Genomic DNA, 14,216 nt, shown 5'->3' on the forward strand with positions numbered 1-14,216 from the left:
CTACCTCTGCACTTTCTCCCCAGATCTTGGCAGTCTAAGAAATGTTTCTGCCAGAGATATCACTGATGAGCTTCCAGCTCTTGCCATGTTTCTGGTTAACATGCACCTCTTCAATCTTCCTGATCGTTCTGGTCAGCTCTAGTCAAAGTCCCTGTGTGCGGCTGTCAACTGCTCCCACCACACACACAATAATGATCAAAATGATGAAACACACACAAACACATATGCACACTCACAACCAGTCTCCTACAGCAAGCTCACCATCTTCATTATTAGATTAAATGATTTTAAGTCCCATTTACATTATGTGTCCAACAACATGTACATTTTACGTAACACACAGAGCTTCACAATTACTGTACTCTTTTGGCTATATGCTATGGAGTGTAGAGAGAGAGAGAGAGAGAGAGAGAGAGGGGCCAGGTGGGTGTATTCTCACCCTTTTATTAAAAGTGCAGGAAGCAGTCTAGGTTAGAATTGAACACCCTATATAAGCAGTGGTGTTTGATCTCAAAGGTGAGCTGCTTCAAACGTGTTTGTGTGTATTTGTGTTGACTCGCTATGAGTCGATCAGGACTTCAGTGTGTAGATGTGTGCCATTGATGGGCCTTAATGTGTGACATTTGGATGTCAGCGTGCAGCTCATGTTCATAAATATTCACCTTTGGCTACAGTACATCCTCTGCATCCTGAGTCTGCCTTCCTACCACTTTCATATAAACATAGAAGAAAAAGAGTACACCGTACACACACACACACACACAGCTACTGTAGCTAGCTACAGTAGATGCCTGCCAGTCTGGCTCAGCGACCATGTCTGAGATATTTGTGTGGGCCTGATGAGCTGCGCTGTGATTGATGGTACACAGCCACACCCCATTTGGCTTTAACTACCTGCTCTGACCTTTAGTCACACAGGAAGTATGCAGCGCTGGCCAATATGTGTGTGTGTGTGTGTGTGTGTGTGTGTGTGTGTGTGTGTGTGTGTGTGTGTGTGTGTGTGTGTGTGTGTGTGTGTGTGTGTGTGTGTGTTCAAGCGTTGTGATTGGGCTGGCAATGACTCAGGAGGTATAACAGTTGTCTGGGAATTGTAAGGTTCCCGATTCGCTGTTCCTGGCATCAAGTCAAAATCAAGTCAAAGTGTCCTTGACAAGACATGAATTGCTTCCGATGAGCAGGTTCTTACCTTGCATGACTTTCTGTGCTGTGGGTGAATGTAATGCAAATTAAGTGCTGTATAAATGTAATCCATTTAACTATTCCTCTCCAACACTTACACAGGTAAATGTGAATTAGGGGTGAAACAGTTAATAAAACTAATCAATTCAATCAATTATAAAATAAATGATGAAATGAATGATCAATTTGTAAGGGGGGGAGGGGGTTCCACACAAACATTTTAAATACAGAAAATTGCAGATCTACAATGTGACGCGTTGTGAGCTTGTAGATCGTACATGATGGAAAACACAACTGCTATAGTGCCATTGTTGTATATTTTTCCGACGTTTCTGACTGACCAATTCAGTCTCGGTGGTGCCCCTAGACTGGACTGGATTGAAAATGCGCTTCAAGATTAGTCGATTAATCGAAAAAGTTATCCCTAATGTCCTAATGTGAATCTGAGTGTGTTTTTGAGTGTGTGTTTAATTGGTATGTAAATAAGAGTTGATGGAGTTATAAGGGTCATATTGATCCATCGTTGTCCCACCCACACCATACAGTAACTTTAATATCAGCCTCTGGACAGACAGAGAAGGAGAGAGAGAACTGAAAGAGAGTGTAAAAGAGAGAGACCCACCACCAGTGTATGCATTACTATTCAGGGAAGGATTAGGTTGTCCACTGACCGTGAACATAATAAAAAATATCATTTAAATACTGGATCCATCTGTATTCGGGTCCCTGAGATGTTCCAACATCACAGACATTGCAACTCAACACCTTGAGACTCGCTACCAGTAAACAACCTCAGACCTACTATACTGACATCAGTAAGTAAGTTAACACACCAATACATGTACTGACAGACAAATACACCTGTACACTACACACAGTGCACTACTGTTGCATTCACAGTCTCACTCACTGTAACGCACAGTCTCTCTCTCCCTCTAAAGAATGGGTGAGATGAAACAGGACTGCCAATGTTATCCCCATTTTTATGATAATTCATATTTTTAGAGTAATGTTGACTTAATGCGGAACTGTAATTTGCTACGTTTTAATCATTAATAATTTGTATTCTGTCATGTAGCATTTCTTGGCATGCAGCCCATTAAATACACAAGCAAAACACATTTAGTTCTAGCATTTAATTGCTACACCTTGTCTCTACACCTTGAAAGCCCCTGCTATACAGGAGTTTTATTTACAGTATATTGTTTTGGCAGTTTTCATTGAAAGAATCTACATACTGCAGTTTTGCACTAACAGGAAGTGTAGCATTGCGCTGATTAATGTCATGGAGCTGCTACTGTCAATTTCAAAAGTAAAAGCAAAAACAAATTGCAACTAAAATGTCTTCCCGCTAATTTGTCGGTGTATCTTCACTTTTGCATTAAGTATTCTTTTCATCGTTCTCCTTTGAAAGTCGATACTCCCAATGAGGAGGGTTGATCCATGTATTTTTAGCCCTTGATACCGAGTGCCAAGCAGGGAGGCATTGGTTCCCATTTTTATAGTCTTTGGTATGACCCGGCCGGGGATTGAACCCCGACCTCCCCAATCTCAGGGCGGACACAACTCAAAGAGTGTACAAATCGAACCACATGGACTCGTTCCATCCATCCATCCCTTATCCAAATTCAGGTTGAAGTGGTAGCAGTTCCAGCAGGGGGCCTCAGACTTCCCTTTCCCTGGCCATGGTTAGCCAGTTCTGAGTGTGACTGGGGGCTCCAGGGCAGACAGTCCCAAGCCAGCGTGGAGATGTAATCCCTCTACCTGGTCCTTGGTCTGCCCTGTGGCCTCCTCCAGCTGGACGTGCCTGGAAAACCTCCCTGGGGAGGAAACTAGGAGGTATCTAACTAGATACCCAAACCAAACTTAACTCAACTGGCTCCTTTCTATAGTCCATGAGCCAGACAAGATTTCATTATCGAAAGAGTGGGAAAAACCATACCTATATTAAATTGTTTATAGGGTCAATATAAGTAAATAAATATATATATGATAACCTTTCCACAGGAGCAGCTTTTTCATATTTATCACACATTTTGTTATTTTCCCCATACGTAGGCTACATGACGGGTGAAAAAATGACAAATTTAAAACATAGTTATCATAATGAAACTTCCCCAGTTGATTACTTACATGAAGACGATGATTTATCGTATTACAAGTTTTCTGAAATTGTATATTTAAATATGCAAATTATGCATTAGGACAATATGCCAGAATTTGCATAACTTTCCAGAATCAACATTGGAACATTGGAAAAGCCAGAGTCAACATTCTTATTTCATTTTGTTAAGATGTTGGAGTCAAAGGTTTTTAACGAGGGAATATTCAATATCTGGCTAAATTTTTGTGGCTCTGGCTCATGGACTAAATGCCTAATTTGCATATTTAAATATACAATTTCAGAAAACTTGTAATACGATAAATCATCGTCTTCATGTAAGTAATCAACTGGGGAAGTTTCATTATGATGACTATTTTTTAAAATCTTGTCATTTTTTCACCTGTCATGTTACTTTTTCAATTAATCTTGAAGTGAGATGTGAGATTATTTCCATTTGTTTTATTTTTTATATATCATATCAACATGAACAAATTTGAATTGATCTAATTTATCAAGCACTTAAGCCCTATCATGCTTCATCATACAACAGTGTAAATAGCAGATATACAAGCTCACAATGTGTCACATTGTGGCACGTTGTGAGATTGCAGAGGAGCTATTTTTGAAAATGTTTTGACACCTACAGTACATGACAAAGGGGAAGAAACAGAATCCCCCCCTTCCAAAATTATATATGTTTTCTAATTGATTAAATCGATTAGTTTGTTGGATTAACTGTTGCACCCCTAGTGTACTGTACTTTGTTTGTAGTCTGGAATTGGAACACAGCAATCTACTTATGGCAACGGCAGTGTGTGCTCAAAGAGGCAGGTCTCTACAGCTCTATGGACGCCATAAACGGTGTGTAAACACAGCAATCAGATGGCTGTTAACGTCTCCTGCATACGAACTGATGTGTGTACATGCTCACACACACAACAACACACACTTAAAAAGGGGCCAGCAGAACAGACACCAAGCAACCAGTGCAGTCACCTACATATGCGTAAGCACACACGCACACACAAATAAATAACAATCAATCATACATAACACATGGCCTACACACAAACACAAGTTACCAAACGCACAATATAAACAATACACACACGCAGAGGCACAAATGATGACCATATATACTCAACTCAACCAGTATGCTCTGCAAACACACAATGCATTTTTTCCCCCCACACTAACACACATTCACATTTCACTTTCACACATAATACACACACATTCACAAACGTGCACCATGTACAAACACACTGTGCCAGGAGGCCGTCGCCCACGCGCTGAGCAAACTATACAGTCCATGAATATCAAGCCAGTGTACAAGCCACCTGCTGTACACAATGCAAAGGCCATTAGCACAGAAGAAGAAAGGACTGCTGCACACAGCTATCTACATACAGCACCTAATCCTAATCAAACCACACACACGTTGACAATCATTTTAGGACGACTTTATTAAATAGCTCTTTTTTTGGCATTAATTTGTAACCCAAACCCTAAAGCCTGAGACTGTTAGTGCAAAATCACTTTACCTGAGACCATTATCAAGACCATTTTATAACCCCTACATGCCTATAATCCTAACCTGAATCTTTTCCTAAGTAAGCCTAACTCTAGAAATATGTTTTAATCTACACGTCGTACACAAAGAAAGATTATTGTGAGGATCAGGACAATTACCGTCCTCACAATGTCTATTTCTCAAATTCTATAATACTTGTTGGGACATTGTATAGCAACACACACACACAGTGTCGTACTCACCCTCCATTCCTCTCTCTACACAACCAGATTGACTGTGAGACCACCACACCACAAACCCAAGCCGGTGCCTTGTGTTTGCGTGTGTTAATACTTGACGCCCGACTCAAATGTTGTATTATGTTTGTAGAGAGCTACTGTAAGACAGCATGTGGGATGTTTTTATATTTGTTTGGTGTCAGAGGCCCACCACCTGCTATACTAACAGGATGTGATGTAAGGTATGGTCTGTATGTTGTGACTGTTCCACCTTCTTAAACAGAGAGCTTTCACTAGTGTTGCAGGGGGAAGGGGGGGGGGGGGCTTGGGTCTGGCTTCTAATTGGCTGCTTGTATGTGAATGACAGCAGGACAGGGCAATTGTAAAGGAGCGCTTTTCTCCTTTCTCTCTGGTAACACAGGGCAGTTAAGCGTCTGCCTGCGTGTGTGTGTGTGTGTGTGTGTGTGTGTGTGTGTGTGTGTGTGTGTGGTCGCCTGCCCCGACCAATCAATATCCTGGATTTTAATTAGGGGGTGGGGCACTCACCCTTCCTTAACCTCCTCCTGAAAGGTAACCATGGCAACCCCACAGCTCAATGACCCTACCGTTAAGTGTGTGATGGAGGTTCCTCAACGCAGGTCTGGAGAAGCAGACCATAATGTACCATTAGATATAGCACATAAGATATTACAAGCACATAAGAGGCAAATTATTTGGTCTTTGTTCCTCAACATTGTAGCAACAATAACAAACAGATAATTAAGAACAGCAACATCTCTATGTCCATATTAATCAGTTTTTTTAACCTTTTGTTCCTATCCAGTAAATGTTTGTTGAGCACGTTTTCTCCCTGCTTCATATTCAAACCAGTTCCAACAGAAGGCAACTGGGAGCTGCTGAGTACAACCACAGGCTAATGGAGCTCCACGCCAATCACTTTCCAACTGCTGGCTATTTAATAATGCCATTGAAGTAAGTAGCAATTACATGCCTTGCCAAAGGGCAGCTCATTAGCAGTTGTCCTTCATTTGCCCTCTACCACACTCTCCTAGTAGGTCCATGGATGTGAACTAATGACCTGCCGGTCAAAAGCACTCTTCCCTCTTAATCTTTAGGCTACTACCAACCTTCCACCCCCACGCTCCAGCTTAGAGAGCCAGAGGAGGCCTGGCAGAGTAAGCCCCAGTCAAATTAAATGGCTGACAAGGTTAGCTATATCTGTATCTGTTGGCGTTTTAACATGATGATGACGAATGAGGTCATTTTCACAATGAAGTTCTTCCTGCTGAACCAATCGCATTATCAGAGAACTGGGTCTCCGTCAACACGAGCTCCCAGCTCTTTCACCTATACAACAATCCACCTCACATTTACATCTCAGGTATTTAGCTGATTTAGTCTCATCCACACCGACTGCAAAGTGCGACTGCGGCAGCAGGTTAAGCTTTGATTGTATTGCTCCTCAGGAGACAGTGGGGAGGATCCTGTTATCTAGGGGTAAGCAATATATTAAATTCATATCGATACTGCAGTATGAAGGAAGGCAGCGCAAATATTGCAAAAACAGCAATATGGCCATTTGTCCATCTTAAATTATATTCAGTTCAATCACTGAGCAGTGACTGAACCGTGGAAGACAAGACTGCCTCAAGAGATAAAACACTGACAGGGAAATGACTATTAGCCAGTTGTGAAAGTGATACCACATTTTACTACTGTGGTTTCAGAGTTTGTTTACTCCGTTATTAGTCACTCTAGCAGGTAAGGAAGCATTAGCTGGAGGATAATGGCAGTTTGGGCAAATACTGAAATACTTACAATGGTTCATGAACTGTGGAATAGTCCCATCACTGTGGTCATAATTTAGTGTTCTGAACGCCTGTGTAAATCAAGCAGGGAACTAAAATACTGAAGAGAAGTTGGTCAATGTTGGCATTTGCCAGCACCTGCGGCTTACCAGTCAGGGGGTGCGGCTTACCAGTCAGTGGGGAAAAAAATCCTTTCCTGTTGTGGACCAACTGTCAAAGTGTTTTCAAACCACATTAACGGATATGTAGGCCTAAACCTATGCTGTCGAAAATCACATCCTAACAAAGTACTGCATCAGCTAGCAGAACTGTAAAGCGGTACAGTATTTAGTCTTATCGTGCAGCCATACTGTTAACTACATTCCGGCTCATTATGCAAGCTACACAAAAAAACTCTCTCTTCATCATCAGCCTAGCAAAACATAATGATGGGGGCTCGGGACGTGTGCCAGGGACTGATATATTCATTCCACACCTCATCTGCACACAGCAGAGTGCCCAATTTATCTGAATGACTAATAAAGGCTCCTACTCAGCAACTCAAATTGTTGGTTTATAGGGTTAGCTTCTAAGTACTCTTACAACTAATCAATGGAAACGCCAACTGCATTGATGACAATACCATCCTAGCCATCATCAGTGGTCACTGGTCACATTGAACTCATGTTTGTTGATATGCTTTGCGGATGGTAACATCGCCATACAGTAGGATTCGATGAAAGCAATACAAACCCAGCTTTAAGAGCAGCAATACTGTCCCAGCAGCATTCAGGGAATGCACTGACTGAATGCACTGACTGATGCACAGCACTGACTGATGTCAAAACAGCCTGTTCCCTACAACGACAGACTGTCTACACAAAGCTAGCTTTAACGATTAAGTGGTATGATCAACTGGGAACATGGTGTAAATAATAACGGGGTCTAAAAACAGCGTGGATTCCCTGTGGATCTCTCTGACGTCATGTTGATGACGTCATATTGATGATGTCAGTCTTGCCCAAATATAGAGGGACTGCGTTTTTTCGAGATTATTTAAATTTACAAAATGTGGAAGATACTCTAGAAATAATGTTCGCAATATTTAAAATCACAGCAGTGGGAGAGCTGGTGCTGGACAACAGCCTGGTCAAGCTCCAACCGCCCAAGCAGGGCTTCCGGTACTTCCTCAGTCGGCTGGACTACGACTCTCTGCTGACGAAGGAGGAGAATGGACTCGAAATATGCCGCATTCTGACTGTAGCCTTTGGTATCGCCGCCTGCTCCACGTTCCTCTTCATTCTGTGGAAGCAGTATGTGCAGCACAGACAGCAGAGGAAAGAGAGGAGGATGCTGGAGGAGTTCAAGGAGCAACAGAGGAAGCGCATGCGTGAACTGAACGTAGAGGAAGCCAGTATTTCTCCCAGTGCCTGTACCGTCTGCCTGAGCCGGGAAAGGACGTTGGTCTTCCTTGAGTGTGGTCACGTGTGCAGCTGTACACCGTGCTACCAGGCCTTGCCAGAGCCAAAGACATGCCCCATCTGCAGAGCAACTATAGACAGGGTGGTTCCACTTTATAACAGCTAAGCTAGAAATATACTGTAGACATCAGTTGAAGTTGTGTGGTGGGTGACGGTCAGTGGACGGTAAACCCAAAAAATGACTTATTTTCTATCAATTGCACATCCCATGAAGCCTTGAATTCATGGATTTATTTTAGTTTTTGTGGCAATAATTTGATGACCGGGTGTGTATCCGGTATGAGACACAAATAATCTACTTTGTGTCTCCTACCGGATACATTAGCCGGTAGGAGACGGGAATCAAAGAATTAAAGAATTGAATATTTGAATCAATACTTTGCTCTAAATGTCAAGACCTGCTTGTAAATACACACAGTATGTCTTTGTGCTAAATAATCAGCACAGTTACTCACATAAGATCAGTATTTTTCATGCGTTTGTTTTTGCCAGACCCAGAGGGTCGGCCTACATGAGGCTCTGCCCCCTTTCGTCCATACATGGGCGAAAAAGACAGGAAGTATAAAAGGGACCCTTTCTTCTCCATACATGGGCATAAAAGGGACACAGGCTGACACGTAATACGAAGTCCGTCATACGAAGTCCTTATAAAGTACTAGGAATTTATTCTGGGTCTGGCAGAACCAGGTCTCCTGGTCTTGTTTCTTGACAACAGTTCCATGCATTTGGTTTAAAGCTTATTAATTTGTGACTGTGGGATATTGAAAGAGCCACTTAACGTTGGGATGATATATTTGTTTAAAATATATATACATTTTTCCTTATTTTTACCGTATCAGTTCCCAGATTGGGGGGGAAATAAATAATACATTTGGGATGCCCCTAAAAAAATTAAAATATATATATATTTGGGGATTTATTCTTTGGCTTACTGGCAGCCTGCACAGGAAGTTTGGCGCTGATCAGATAGACACACACACGCACACACACACACACTCTACTAGTTTACTTTGCTACAACATTTACATCTGGGTTTTATTTCAGCGGTTTAGTGTTCTAGTGTGACAGATTTCAAAATGACCCTGTGCTTGTGCGACCTCATGCTCATTTAGGTGGTACCCGATTTGCTCAGTAGCGCTACAGTATAGTGGCCACTGTTCATGTTTTATTATGTAATGTATCCATGTATGTTGATGGGGGGGTTCTAGTATGTCCTGTTCTGCACCGCAGTAATGCAGGCATGACGCCACAGAATGACTTCAGCTCCTGTGGTATAGGAGGCCAAGTAGCTGCAGTCATCTCAGTTATATTACTGCTGGCATGGGCCATGTAGTGCTTGGCATTATGGATAGCAAGCAGCAAAGCGCCTGCCAGCTGCTTCATTTGTTGAATAGCAGACAGGGAAGATGACAACAAGATATTTGCTGGAGTTGGTTTCTGAAATGGCTGAGGTCTCGTCTGCATGTAATATGTCTGGGCTGAATCTTGCAGTACAATAAAGCATTTGTGGCTCTCTAAGGGGCTTGGGGGGTTATGGTTTAGTTCTCCGTCAAAGCAGACCAACAGAACAACTGAAGGCTAAAGTAGAGCATCATAGCCCTTTCTTTATATCTTGAGCACAAGGAAAAGACAGAATACATTCAATCTGCAGTTTTTTCCCCGTGATAAATATCCTACTGGCACTCAAACGCAATTTCTTTTAGGGGGAGAAGGCCACTCAAAAAGCAGTAGGTAATCAGATCATGGTCGTTATTCACTTTCCCTAGCTGCGCCAGACAAATTCTTTAGTGCTTGTGACGCTTTATTCAGTTGTAGAAATGTGGTTTTAGTGGAGCAGATGCAGCCTTGAGACTATGACTAGACTCATTTAGTCTCTAGTGCAGAGTCAAACAAGTTTGTTTTTCAACTTTGAGATGCCATCACATCCTTTTAAAGAATGCAATAAATGAAAAAGATAATGTTATCGTGACTAATGTTTTACATTATATTTTATATATACTATGCATGTATTTATTCCTATATTTGTATACCGTCTGGTAAATGTTATGAAAGAAGTTCTGTGAAATTATATCCAATTTTCCTATCCAGCTGAGAGTCCACATGCTTTAAGGTAAAGCTTATGAAAATATGACATCTGGTGGGTGAGAACAATCAACCGGTAGATCATCATCCATATGGACTGGGTGCGGCAAAGCTTCTAACGCAAAGAAAAGAAAGTCATTTTTGGAAGATTTGTCTTCAGCTCAAATAAGCTCTCCCTGATTCTCTTGCTGCCTTTTCTGGCCACCCATCTGAGCTCTTCATGAGACAAAAATAGCTGTAGTCAGCAGTTACCACAGAAACCCGAAGCCATCCCCCCTCAGTTTTTTTGTCCGCTCCCTTAACACACAACATGGTTTCCATGGTAACAGAGACACAGCGGGTTGCCGACTTGCCGTCCAAAGTAGTTGTTGGCTTTCGTCAAAACGAACATGTTCAGTGAACACTTCACTAATATAAATGAATAAGCTGGACAGGCATCATCCAGAACATCTGGTATGATGCTTAAGCGACTGATCTTACTGTCTGTTTAAAACATTACAATAAAAAGACCTGATGGAGTGGCGTAGACAAACTTACAACTCCCCTGGTTAGTGGTGACACCTCATATTCTCAACTGATGTTTTTGCGTGGCAACTTGCCTACTTAAGAATGACATAAAAAAGAGAGCATAACGAACATAATAAAGGCAACCGACAAGGTAGTAAAAAAATTATAATGCCTGAATCATACAACCCAGCTATAGCCTGCAGCAGTCTTCTGAAAGAATGGGCTTTCACTTGGCGTTTTCATTTCAACAAGCTCATCCCTTTTCCATAGGTGTGCTGCAGGCGATCCGATATTTCATCTCAGACAAAATAGTCGAGTCTACAGTGTGGTGTTCACTTCTCTCTCCAGATTTGCTTACTGAAGCAGGGGACAGATGCACGCAGAGGTTAACCAATCAATACCTCTCCATCTTGCACCAAAAAAAAAAAAAAGCTTTAGTCTCTGATGGACAATTTCTGTATAACGCATCCAATAAATACCACTGGGATTTTGGGATCCACAGATGCCACTGGTGAGACATCAGCTAGTGTCTCCAAAAACTCACTGCCACCTGCTGAGAAAGAAAAAAACCCATCAATAGCAGCAAGGGGGGGGGGGCGTAGTTAGGAGGGGGTTCAGGAGGGGTAAAGCGGGCCCACAAACCTGTCTTGTATTCCTGTGACCTTTATAATACTGTATGTCATATTCCCTCTCTGTCTTCCTGTCACACCCCAGCAAACACTAGAAATAAGACAGAAATGATGCATCGCAGTTGTATGCCTCCACCAACCAGTTGCAGTTTATATCCGTCTCTGTCCGGACTCATAATATACAGCTCTGGAAAGAATTAAGAGACCAATGCAAACCTATCAGTTTCTCTCATTTACTAAGGCATGTGTTTGAGTAAGATTTCAAATGTTCTTTTATTCTAGAAACTACTGATGTAATTTCTCCAAAATGAAAATGTTATTTAGCCCATTAAAACTGGGAAAGCATCAGTGTCATTTTCGATTTTTATTCAAAACTAGCAGATATACAAGCTCACAACGTGTCACATCGTGCCGTGAGCTTGTACATCTGCTATTTTTGGACGGTGAAACCGCCCCTATAAGTGAGGTTTGGATATTTGTACAACAAATCCTGCGCTGTGATTGGCCAAAAATGTACCCCGCCTAACCCTACACCGTGATTGGCCAATCACAGTCTATTCAGGACTGTGATTGGCCAGTGTCACATGACACATGTGCATAGCCCTATATAAGAAACCATAACTTAAAAAAACCCCATAAATTTGTTTTTTTAAAGTTATGGTTTCTTCCATCATAAAGAGTGTTTCAAAAAATGTATTTATTTTTTGTACATGATTGGTTGACTCCATTCAGTATTGTGATTAGCTAGCAAGACACCGCCCACTTCACAGAGGGTGTGATTTTTTTCTTGTGTAAGAACTACTGATTTAGAGGGCATTTGTAGAAACGGCCTCAGGTCTCAGGTTTTCACACCTCAAATAATTCCGAAATTCAGAGTTCAGAAATCCATATTTGGTGGAATAACCCAGATTTCTTTACCTGAGGTTTTTCCAGCTGGTTCTATTGTGTGATGGAAAGAGAGAGAGAGAGGCAACAACTCCGTTCACTCCAAACGGATCAATTTATTTTTTAAAGAAAATTCCGGATAAAGGAGCCTGTCAATAGTAGGTAAGCAGCAATCTCTAGCAGCACAATAGAGTTGCAGCAGAACAGTTTTGTTTGTGGTGCACCTTTAGGACAGGCACAGAAAGATGCTGATTTAGGAACAAGTTAACATTTAGAATGGTCTATTCACCTATTCCAGAGTGAGGATTTGATGAGTCCTACCATCAATTGTACAAATAAGATTAACTTTATTTCAGACACAATAGGTCCATATAAATATAAATAAGAAGATCTTATGTAAAAGAACGTATTCCAAACGCGTATCTACCAACAGCCTCGGCTGTACATCAGCTTTCTTCTGCAACTGCCGACTCATAAGCCCTTTCCTCATGGCAACCTCTACGCTGCACAAGCCAATGGAGTAAGAGTGAGAGTGGTACCAGGAGCCAATGATAACCCAAACACGTGTTTATGGATTGGAAAGCTAAAAAGAGAGAAGGGGGGGGGGGTGGGGCATGTGGCATCTGTGGCTCAGGTCAAATGTCAGAAAAATTAGCCAGGTGTGTGTGTAATGTATGTGTGTACGTTTAAGCGATAAAGCTTGCCTTGTTCTTCATAAAGCTGCCTTGTTGCTGGTGCACAGTAAAATCCTAAAATGCGGCGGGTACATTCGTACACACACAGAGTTCAATTTGTCTGTGATCTCTAAATTTCAGATGGTGTCTTAAAAGCACAATAGGGGCTCTGAACGATGGCTTGTTACTTGGCACAGTGGCCAGTAGAGTAGTAGACAATCCAAAGAAAAAGCTTTAGTGGCTTTTCCCCTGGTGGTAATTTCCCACTCTAATGAACATGGCTGCTTGTTCTGACTTGGACAACAAGCAACCATGCAGGAACATGTTCTATGAGGTCTACAGATTACATGGTACCTCCATGCTTAATATATATTTAATATATGAGCCATTTGTTATCTCCAAGATAGGCGTACAGTTTAAAATACAGAATTTCCTTGGTGGGAGGGAAATTGCCAGCAGCCCCCTGCTAAACGCTGGTAAGTTCTGTCTATGGCTGGTGAGTTTGTCAGCAGTACTGAACACTTTGGCTATGATCAGACTGGCAGCCCAGAGTCCAATTGTGTTTACCTGGACGATTACATGGTACCTCCATGCTTAATATATATTTAATATATGAGCCATTTGTTATCTCCAAGATAGGCGTACAGTTTAAAATACAGAATTTCCTTGGTGGGAGGGAAATTGCCAGCAGCCCCCTGCTAAACGCTGGTAAGTTCTGTCTATGGCTGGTGAGTTTGTCAGCAGTACTGAACACTTTGGCTATGATCAGACTGGCAGCCCAGAGTCCAATTGTGTTTACCTGGACAGCGCACGCGCGCACACACACACACACACACACACACACACACACACACACACACACACACACACACACACACACACACACACACACACACACACACACACACACACACACACACACACACACACACACACACACACACACACACACACACACACACACACACACACACACACACACACACTTTCAAGAGATATGTCTCGGTCTGGCAGTTCAAAACTGATTTCAAACTGTCCTTGTCCTGATAGTTTAGGACAGCGCCATACCTCTTGCTGCTGGCCTTAACAGTCAGCAGCACAAAACACTAACACAGATATCAACCTTTTTGGAGTTC

General features: G+C 42.0%; 2 protein-coding genes across 6 annotated transcripts in view; one reads left to right on the forward strand and one right to left on the reverse strand.

The window, feature by feature from the left end:
- The window catches only part of LOC308091747 (suppressor of tumorigenicity 7 protein homolog), a 54,856-nt gene that overhangs the window by 24,464 nt on the left and 16,176 nt on the right, over positions 1–14,216 (reverse strand). The gene's annotated exons all lie outside the window — the stretch shown is intronic.
- On the forward strand, positions 7,915–8,409 carry LOC308091572 (mitochondrial ubiquitin ligase activator of NFKB 1-like; the record flags this gene model as incomplete). The annotated part of the gene is made up of 1 exon (XM_080437235.1): positions 7,915–8,409. One exon carries the CDS (start codon positions 7,915–7,917, stop codon positions 8,407–8,409), a length of 495 nt encoding a protein of 164 aa, XP_080293361.1.

This window comes from Gymnoscopelus braueri (assembly GCF_963280865.1).
Source record: "Gymnoscopelus braueri genome assembly, chromosome: 9".
Taxonomy (NCBI): Eukaryota; Metazoa; Chordata; class Actinopteri; order Myctophiformes; family Myctophidae; genus Gymnoscopelus; species Gymnoscopelus braueri.